This window comes from Neomonachus schauinslandi, chromosome 11, assembly GCF_002201575.2.
Source record: "Neomonachus schauinslandi chromosome 11, ASM220157v2, whole genome shotgun sequence".
NCBI lineage: Eukaryota > Metazoa > Chordata > Mammalia > Carnivora > Phocidae > Neomonachus > Neomonachus schauinslandi.
The window spans coordinates 73,008,564-73,017,936 of NC_058413.1; the positions used below are offsets into that span (position 1 = coordinate 73,008,564).

Genomic DNA, 9,373 nt, shown 5'->3' on the forward strand with positions numbered 1-9,373 from the left:
ACAGTGTAGAAAGAAAAGAGGCCCAAGGACAGAGTTCAAAAAAACACTTAAATGGCAGATGGAGGAAATGGAGCCTACCAAGGAGACAGAGAAGGAACAAGTCAAGATGTTGGAGGGAAACCAGGACAGAGTGGAGCCCTGGGAATCATGGAAAAGGTGAATTTCAAGAAGGCTGGAGGGATTACCTTGGTCAAAGGCAGCCAAGAGGTCAAGTATGATACAGAATGACCCTTCCCATTGCATAGAACAATTTGGAGGTTGCTAGTGAATTTGGCAAGAGTGGGTTCTATGGGATGGTGAGTACAAGCTGAATACCAGCGGTTGATAAATGAATATGAGGTGACACATGGAACCACAATGAACATACACAGGTCTTTTAGGAAGCAAGGCTGGGAAGAGAGAGAGACAGGTTTGTAGCTGGGGCAAAACTAGAGATATTTGCGGGAAGGGATGTTGGGAGGACTGAAAGAGAAAATGGGTTGATCTCAGCTGCACATTGTCAAACTGCCTGCAAACCTCAGTTACTTATTAACACGGTCTCCTGGACACCCAGCAGTAGCCTGGTTTGAATGTCACAATGAGACACTGGCAACGGGGAAACTGTGTTGAAGAGAGAAGAATCTAGCAGCCTGAGAAGAAAAATAAGTAGGAAACTAAAGACATTTGTTCTTTGTGGCATACCTTCTCTGGTTTTCAGCTCATCTCTTCCCCCGTAGGACCCTGATGTTTTTCTCTCTCTCTACCTACTTAGACTCTCTTCAACACCTGACAGGTTTCCCACTCATTTCCTTTGTTATGATGAGACTGAAAAAGTGGTCTCTTCAAGGGGGATGAAAGCCCCAGCATTTACACACTGAAATCTCACAGAAATCACCAGAAACTGAGATGATCCCATGTGAAAGTCTGAGGGTTAGGGAGAAAATTGAAGGGTGAGGGAAGGCGGAGCGGAGAAGGAGGGGAGAGAGAGGAGGAGGGTGAGGAGAGAGGACAGGGAACAGAAAATGAGAGGTTCTTTCTAACTCCAGGGGGGGAAGCATAGGTGAGGATGGAATAAAGGGGGGAGGGAGGGGGAGGGGCAAGGAGAGGGAATAAGTCAGGTTAAACTGGGGAAGCGTGTGAATTAAAACAGTGTGTATAAAAAATGCAGTTTTAGGGGCGCTTGGGGGGCTCAGTCGGTTAAGCATCCTGCTCTTGGTTTTGGCTCAGGCTGTGATCTCAGGGTCGTGAGACCGAGCCCCGGGTCAGGCGCCGCACTCAGTGGTTCTGCTGGAGTTTCTCTTCCTCTGCTTCTCCCGTGCACTTGTGCGCAAGGGCCTGCGCTCTCTTTCTCTCTCTCTCTCTCTAATAAATAAATAAATCTTAAAAAAAAAAAAAAAGAAATGCACTTCTATTCTACTCAGGTATTTTCTGCTCACTTACCCCACAAACACGTGCTGGCTGGCCACTCTGGGCCAGGCACCGTGTTTGGTGCGGGAGCGGTACCGTGCCTGCCCCGAGCTGAAGCAGCCATTCACAAGGACGGTTGGTAAATCCCACAGCAGGGCCAGCGTAAGACCCCGAGAGAACAACTCACCAATCCTGGGCGGGTGGGGGGGGGGGGCACTAAAGTTCCCTGAGAAGCCATCCGTCCTCTGAGCTGACGGCTCAGGAGGAGGTAGCAGCCACAGAGCGTGCGCTCGGAGAGAACCAACGGGCAGAGTGAGGGCACAGGGCAGTCACGATGCCAGCATGAGGAGCGCCTGCCGACAGACACACAACAGATTAGCAGGGAAAGTAAACAGCGACCTAATGAAACAGAGTCCTTGCGACAGGTTAAGGATTTGGGACTTATGTTAAGCCCAGAAGGCTTTTTAAAAAAACATGGGAGTATCCTAACCACCTTTACCTTTTAAAAAGATCATTCCAAAGGGAGGGGGAAACACCTGCAGGCAAATATTGAACTTGATTAATGGTAAGGATGCACAGATTAGGAGGAAGTATACTGAGGTCTGTGATTTACTTGGAAATGCATAACGGAAAAGAAGCCTGGTGGGTAACTAGAAGGCTGGAAGGCTGGCTAATGTGGGACAATGAAAATACAGTAAAATGGTAATGGTAAACCGAAGTGGTGGGGATAGGGGGCTCATTGTAAAATTCTCTCAACTTTCCTTATGTTTGAAAATGTTCATAATAAAATACGGGGAAATTTAGATCATTCTGGCTGCTTGGAGAACGTTCTAGGAAGGGACACAGGAGCCAGTGAGGAGGTGGTTGCAGTAATTGAGGCAAGAGGTAGTCATGGCCCCTGAAACTGGGGAGAAACAGGGAGAGAAGAATTTGAATTCCAGAGCCATTTCGGAAGTTACATCAACGGTTTGGTGAGGGAACGGCTGTGGAGGGAAGGCAGGCTAGGGATAAACAACAAACCTACCAATCAAGAGTTGAGCAAGGATGGCCACTAGATTTGGGGGTGAAAAGAAGGACTCATAAGACCCATGAAGAACTCTGAGTCACCGGTGTCCCCTTCAACTGGCCTCTGACTTCAGGTCCTCACCAGGAGATTCCTGGCACGAATTCTTTGCCTTCTCGGTCTGCTCTGGAACTCGTGGGGAACTCAGTGGGCTGTGGCAACTTGGCACCCCTCGAGCAGAGCAGGGGGGAGAGCCGGAGAGCGGCTACTTCCCTGCAGGGGCTGGGCTGCTCCCGCCCCCCCCCCCCCCCCCCCCCCCCCCCCCCCCCCCCCCCCCCCCCGCCTCCAGCCCTCCCCTCAGCCCTCCCAGAGCGCCGCTGCAGCTCTGCTCTTGTCAATTTAAGTGCTCTGTTTTCTCAGAACAAAAGTTGTTTGGGGTCAGCTGCTTCAAATGGCTTCTTCATCCTCAGCCAGCTGTAATTCATCAGCTTTCAGTTGCAAACCAGATTTCTCGGGAGGACTCAATCACAGTAAAGCAAAAATGAGTTTTCCTCAGGGCTGCAAACTGCCTCTCGGCTGAAGCAGATGTTGGCCTGATGGTTCTGGGAGAGGCAGCCTCCGGGGTCCCTCCCCGGGGTCCCTCCCTCCCCAGGGCCTGCGCAGATTGTAATTTCAGCTCATTTCCTACAAGCCCTGCTCTGGAGACTGTTAGCAAGCCCCTCCTTGACCTTCTTCCCAAACGTCCTGTTTTCCATTTCCATAATTCTGGGCCTCAGTGCTGGAGGCTTCTCCCTGTCACGCCCAGGGCCTTGGGAGGCTTAGGCGCCTCGGGAGTGTTTGTGAGGACTTGAGCAGGGCGGGCAGGCCACATCCACGGGGATGCGCCTGGCCACAGAAATGCAGTGACTGTTTGGCATCGGACCCTAAAAGGGGGACTCCCAACTCTGCTTAAGGACATGGGAGCCTGGGGGCGCCTGCGTGGCTCAGTCGGTTAAGCGGCTGCCTTCAGCTCAGGTCATGATCCCAGGGTCCTGGGATCGAGCCCCACTTCGGGCTCCCTGCTCACCGGGAAGCCTGCTTTTCCCTCTGCCCCTGCTCCCACTCAGTCTCTCTCTCTCTCTCAAATAAATCTTTAAAAATTAAAGAAAAAAAAGACATGGGAGGCTGGGCCAATAATCATCACTGCTCCCAAATAAAGCTAGACACACATGCCTCCCAGCACACCGTCTGATTCTGGCCTTTGACTTTCTGAAAAACAGACCTCACTTGAGACCCAGACAGCATCTACCCCTTCGGTCTTGGAGGGAACCCACTCAGGTGGCCCTCAGGCATCAGATATGAAGCTCTGCCCCTCCCCCAGCTGAGCCTCAGGCTCCCCACAGTGAAATCGGGGAGGGCGCTCAGGCTGGGGGTCGTTTCTAGGGGTGAGTCAGACCATGGAGCGCAGGCTGGGTCCTTCGTGGCGCTCAGCCGCCGCGGTGGTGACCACCGGGCGGAGAACGCCATTTTCCGGCGTGATGACTAACTCACGTCTGCACATCAGCTAGGGAGCTGAGCAACCCAGAGTGGGCTTTGTGTGCTTCAAGTATAAAAATGCTCTTATTGTTCTAATTTCCTAGGTATTGGTAACACTTCAGTCACTTTGGCTGCTTGTCCCTTGGAGAGGGGACTTGTTTTAGGAAACAGGCAAGGAGAGGGGCTCCTTTTCCAGCGTTTTCATCATCTTTGGGCCTCTCCCAAGAGTCCTGTTCGAGTGTCCCAGCCTCTCCTGGTTGAGAAGGACTTTCTTGTGCACATGATCACTGCCGAGGACACTTGCAGAATATTTCACGGGACAGGGGCCTCTGCATGCTCAGGGAGATCGTTTTGTGGGCTGTTGGGGGGACTGTTTTGGTTTTGTTGGTTTGGGCTTTGGTCACGCATTTAAATTCTTGGGTCTCCAAGGCCCTGCTTTATCTCTGGGTCACTGTGTCTGTTCCCCAGCAGGAACCTTAGCTCCTGTGCGCTGACAGAGGTCGCTGTCACTCGAGCCACCAGGTGGTGCATCCCAGGCGTCTTAGCCGAGGAAGGGGCAGGTGGAGAGGCAGGCAGACCGGAGCAGGGACCCAGAGACAAAGGCTTCACAGGATAAAGGAAAAGAATTAAAGCCAAAAGACTTACTTTGTGCCAGGCACGATGCCAAGTCCTTTCTGTGAATTTTCTTTCATTTCTTTCCCCCAGCCATCCCTGTTATGAAACAGCCCTTTATACTATAAAGAGGCCAACTTGGAGAGTGGGCCACGTTCTCCAGGTCATCCAGCTGGCCCGGGGCAGAGCAAAGAGCAGAAGTCAGCCGCTGACCAGAGCTCAGGATCCTTCCCGCTCCCGGGTCTCTGCTTCTCTGAGGAAGTGGAATCCTCCAGCTCCAGCCACAGGAGGCCCCTCGACCTGGGTGAGATGGATGCCCTTGAACTGGCGCCACCTGGAGCTCTGTGCCCACACCTGGGCGGCTGGGGAGTGGAGGGGGCAATAAATGGGCAAGATGGCAGCCTCCCATCTCTGGAAGTGGGAGGGAGCGGCTCCTGCTTTGAAAGTAAGTATTCGGAAAGCACTAGAAGGGGCAGCATCTTTCCTCTGTTCCCCTGTTACAGCAGCTTCTTTAAAGATACCAGATGGCCGCAGCTGGGCCTGACACGGGAGCGGGGGCAGCTGCAGGTTTGGGCTTGAGGGTGGGCTTGGAACGTGAGGCCGGGGTCTCCATCCCCAGCACACTGGCCGCTCTAAACTCAGGTGAGGCCAGGGGTTTTCAGTTTCACTGCGATGGGCCACGGGGGCCTTCCTGCAAGGCCCGGGGGACTATGGGAGCCAGGGGCTCCTGGGGGCGTGAAGGCTGAGGGAGCCCTGTTTCCCAAGGCGTTGGGCACTGGACACAGGGTGCTCTTCTGCCTTTCTTCTTTTTAGTCTCTCGTTCCCCTCCCTCGCGTTACCAGTACTACCCGGAACTGAGTGGGAAACACAGCGCTCAACAAGCAGCGAGGGGAAAGCAAGCCAGGCTCCGCGCTCCCGCGCTAAGGAGCGGGCTGTGGGTGTGCAAGGCCGGCCCAGCTGACTCTGTGTGGGCACACACCCCCTGGGCTCTGCGTCCCGCGGCTCGCGCTCGGAGGGTCGGAGCGTCGGAGATGGGTTGGGGCTGCTGGAAGCAGAGCTACTGCTCCCTGGGGAGGACCAGCTGCTTGGGGTGGAGGGCTGCATGGACGCAGTAGCTCCATCAGGGCTCCATCAGGGCTGGCCGTCGATGGCATAAGGATGCACCTGTCCCACCACCCCATCCCACCATGCCCTCTGCGCCCTGTAGAATCTGGTTACGGAGCAGTAGCTCCATCAGGGCTCCACCAGGGCTGGCCGTCGATGGCATAAGGATGCACCTGTCCCACCACCCCATCCCACCATGCCCTCTGCGCCCTGTAGAATCTGGTTATGGAGCATTTGCTCTGTTACTCATCCAGGATCAATGCTCTGACTTCCAAGCCCACATGTCACGGGGTTGGAAAGTCTGCCTCCCAGGGGGATGCGCCAGGATAAGTTCCCAGGCTGGAGCCATTCCACGCTGACCCTCCCTCACCTTAGGGCTGGTCTCTTCCCGGGAGTCCATTTTTGGGGGTGGGTGTCAGAATGCTAAGGCGTGTTCCACCTGCCCTGACATTTTATGATGCCACCTCCGATAGAGGTCCTACGAGCAGCCAGAGGGTCATGGTCACTTGAAAGAGCCCTGAAACCCATCCTCACTCCTTGGGATGGTGGAGGGCATGGAGTGCCTGTCCCATCTATCGCACAGGCAGGCGGGGCTCCTGTCTGCAGTCGGCCATGGAACGGTGGTGGCAGCTCCTGTTAGGGCTGTGGACAGTCACGCCGCCCACCTGGGCTGGGGACGAGCTGCTCAATGTCTGCATGAACACCAAACACCACAAGCAAGAGCCTGGCCCAGAAGACAAGCTCTACGAGGAGGTACGGAGGTCGGACCTTGCCTGGGGGTGGGAGTGAGGCTGCTTTGGCAGATCAGGGAAGGGACACAAATTCCATGACGGTTTCTGAGCCACCATCAACCCTGACTCATGTGGTTCCTTACACTGGCACTGAGGCCAAGGCCACTGGAGGGACACTGTGGCCTTTTGAGATCATAGCCATTGAGTGCTGCAAAGTTCCCATCTCTGAGCTGCCCAGCCTGGGGGAACAGGGGCAGATGGTGATCCCAGAGGCCCAGCCCTGGTTCAGCATAGATGCAAACAAGGTCCTCCTCCTCTAGCCTTCTTCCTACCAATAGGCACTGGGGAGACCTAGGATTTAGGCAACCCCTCCCCAAGCCCTAAAGGCAGTTGACGGGGGAGAGGGTGGGCACGGGGGAGGCAGGGAGGGGTTGTGGAGCTGGCCTTTCCCTGTGAGCGCTTCTTAGTGCTCCACATCCCCCTGGGGTTCGTGGGGCTCCTCTGCCACCCCCCGGGAGCTGAGACCCTGCAAGTCCTGTTTCTAGAGGGCTGCAGCAGCCTGTGATGGGGAGATCAGCATGCGGGGCCCTTTGGCTGGGGATTCTGACACATTCTCAGCATTTCTTCTATATGAGTATGATCGGCTTGAGGCCATCCCACTTGCCCAGGTCCTCCTCGGTCTCCTGCATCTTAGCCAACCCCATGCCTTTTCCTTCTTCATCGGCCTTCAGTGCCTCCCCTGGCAAGACAACGCCTGCTGCACGGCGGGCACCAGCTGGGAAGCCCACCTAGACGTGTCCCTGCTCTACAACTTCAGCTTGCTCCACTGTGGGGTGATGATGCCAGGCTGCGAGAAGCACTTCCTCCAGGCCGTCTGCTTCTACGAGTGCTCCCCGAACCTGGGGCCTTGGATCCGGAAGGTCAGAAGGCTGGGCTGGGGAGGCGGGAGGCATGTCCGCGCAGTGCCCTGTTACTAAGGGCCTGAGCTGCGATGCTGGCAGGAGCAGGCCGCGCTCTCCCCCTACACACACGAGCAGAGTCAGAGGCCGGGTTGGGGAAAGGGTCAGAGAGGAAGCCACCTCGGGCCCTGCAGAACGGCGTAGCGGGCAAGAGATGAGGACTGTAGGGTGAGGGACTACTGCAATCCCGTCTTCTGGATGCAGGAAGCTGTGTAGCCTGGGCCAAACAATTGAGCCTCTGAGCCTCCTTGTTCTCCCGGGCAAAGCAATGCTTACAGACTCCATAAGAGAATCTATTCAGAGGGTACCTGGCGCAAGTACCCTCGTCGCTACTGACGACCTTCAAATGATTGCTATTAGCATTCTTGTCTCCTGCCATGCCTGTACCCAGATGGACCCGGGCGGGCCAGGAGAGCGAATTCTGGATGCGCCCCTGTGCCAGGAGGACTGTGAGCAGTGGTGGGAAGACTGCCGTACATCCTACACTTGCAAATCCAACTGGCATGGCAGCTGGGACCGCAGTGCGGGTGAGTGGTGCTCGGCAGGGACCCCACCTGGGGGCAAGCGCAAGCTGCCTCTGCTCCCCGAGGGCAAAGGATGGGGAGGTAAGGGTGTGCCTCCATCCCCCCCACAGGGAAGAACCGCTGCCCTGCAAGGGCCGTCTGCCGCCCTTTCCCCCATTACTTTCCCACCCCGGCTGACCTGTGTGAGAAGATTTGGAGCCGCTCCTTCAAGGCGAGCCCCGAGCACCGGGGCAGCGGACAGTGCCTGCAGAAGTGGTTTGAGCCTGCTCAGTGCAACCCCAATGTGGCTGTGGCCCGCCTCTTTGCCAGCACGGCCCTGTCCTGGGAAGCCTCCTACATGCTCATGGCCTTCTCCCTGCTCCTGTCGTTCCTATCCCAAAGCCCCTTCTTCTCCCACCCGCAGTCCTGTGCTCCCCCCGCTGTGGGTCAGGCTGGGCCACAGCAGCCCCCTTTCTTGGGCCCTTCAAATGGAGCAGCACGGGCTGGGGGGTAGGGGAAACACTGAGGCTGCAGATGCTGGTACCTGAGCCGTGAACATTCAGTTCAAGGCCTCCACCCCACCCCCTCTGCTCTGTTCTGCCTTCCTCTGCCTGGAAGGCAGCCAGGGGCCGGGAGCACCAACGTGACCTGCCCCCTTCCGCCTTTATGGCCGGTGGGACTCCGATGTGGGACTCCAGGCCCTTCTCATCCAGTGCGTGCCCACCTCCTTCCGTGGCAGAGCTGGTGGTCACAGCCCTGGCCTCCCTTCCCACGATGGTGCCTCCAATAAAACAGCAGTTGACCTTTCCCCTCTGTGTGACCCACTCTGTCCTAGCTCTATGGTCAGGGAGTCAGGCTGCACAAAGAGGGAGCCAGTCCGCCGGCCGCACTGAAGTCTCGAAGTTGGTTGCCACTTTTAACTCATAACAATTAGCTTCTTCACATGTGCCAGGACCTCTCGTTACATCCTCACAACACCTCCTGGTGGGAAGACTTTCAACACCGCCTCCCCCCCTCCATAAGCGGTACGCCATACAGAAGACCCAAAGGCAGGGTAAGGACCACCCAGACCATCGGTTTTATTTTGGACACAAGATTGAAGCCCCTCAACTGCTTTAGGCATTTCCAGTTCTTTTTTTTTTTTTTTTTTTTTTGAGAGAGCACAAGCAGCGGCCGGTGGGGCGGGGGGATGGGCAGAAGGAGAGGGAGAAGCAGACTCCCCGCTGAGCAGGGAGCCTGATGCGGGGGTTTGATTCCCAAGACTCTGGGATCATGACCCAGGGCAGATGCTTAACGGACTGAGCCACCCAGGCGCCCCCATTTCCTGTTCTTTTAACCCCAGAATCACAACACACAGCTCTGGAATTCTGGAAGCCAAGCTCAAATCCGGTTTTACCACTTTCTATGTGACTTTTGGCAAGTCCATTGGTCTTCATTTAAGACTGTCTATGCTTCCCTCTCCCCTCAGAGGAACAAGGGAGTTGGACTCCATGATTTTAACTTAAAAAAGAAGAAGGAAAAAGCCAATGCCATTGTTTGTTGGGATATAGTCTGTGCTTC

General features: G+C 55.6%; 1 protein-coding gene across 1 annotated transcript; it reads left to right on the top strand.

Moving 5' to 3' along the window:
- Window positions 1-6,232: 6,232 nt before the first annotated feature.
- IZUMO1R (IZUMO1 receptor, JUNO) lies at window positions 6,233-8,327 on the top strand. The gene is made up of 4 exons (XM_021679101.1): window positions 6,233-6,373; window positions 7,083-7,271; window positions 7,702-7,837; window positions 7,945-8,327. Exons 1-4 carry the CDS (start codon window positions 6,233-6,235, stop codon window positions 8,325-8,327), a joined length of 849 nt encoding a protein of 282 aa, XP_021534776.1.
- The last annotated feature ends 1,046 nt before the right edge of the window (window positions 8,328-9,373 follow it).

What these genes read in the sequence shown, in the direction of transcription:
- IZUMO1R (XM_021679101.1), top strand. Translation starts at nt 6,233, where the DNA reads ATGGAACGGTGGTGGCAGCTCCTGTTAGGGCTGTGGACAGTCACGCCG. An exon ending in TGGGGCCTTGGATCCGGAAG is followed by an intron (nt 7,272 to 7,701) that starts GTCAGAAGGCTG and finishes GCCTGTACCCAG; the next exon opens with ATGGACCCGGGCGGGCCAGG. An exon ending in CAGCTGGGACCGCAGTGCGG is followed by an intron (nt 7,838 to 7,944) that starts GTGAGTGGTGCT and finishes TCCCCCCCACAG; the next exon opens with GGAAGAACCGCTGCCCTGCA.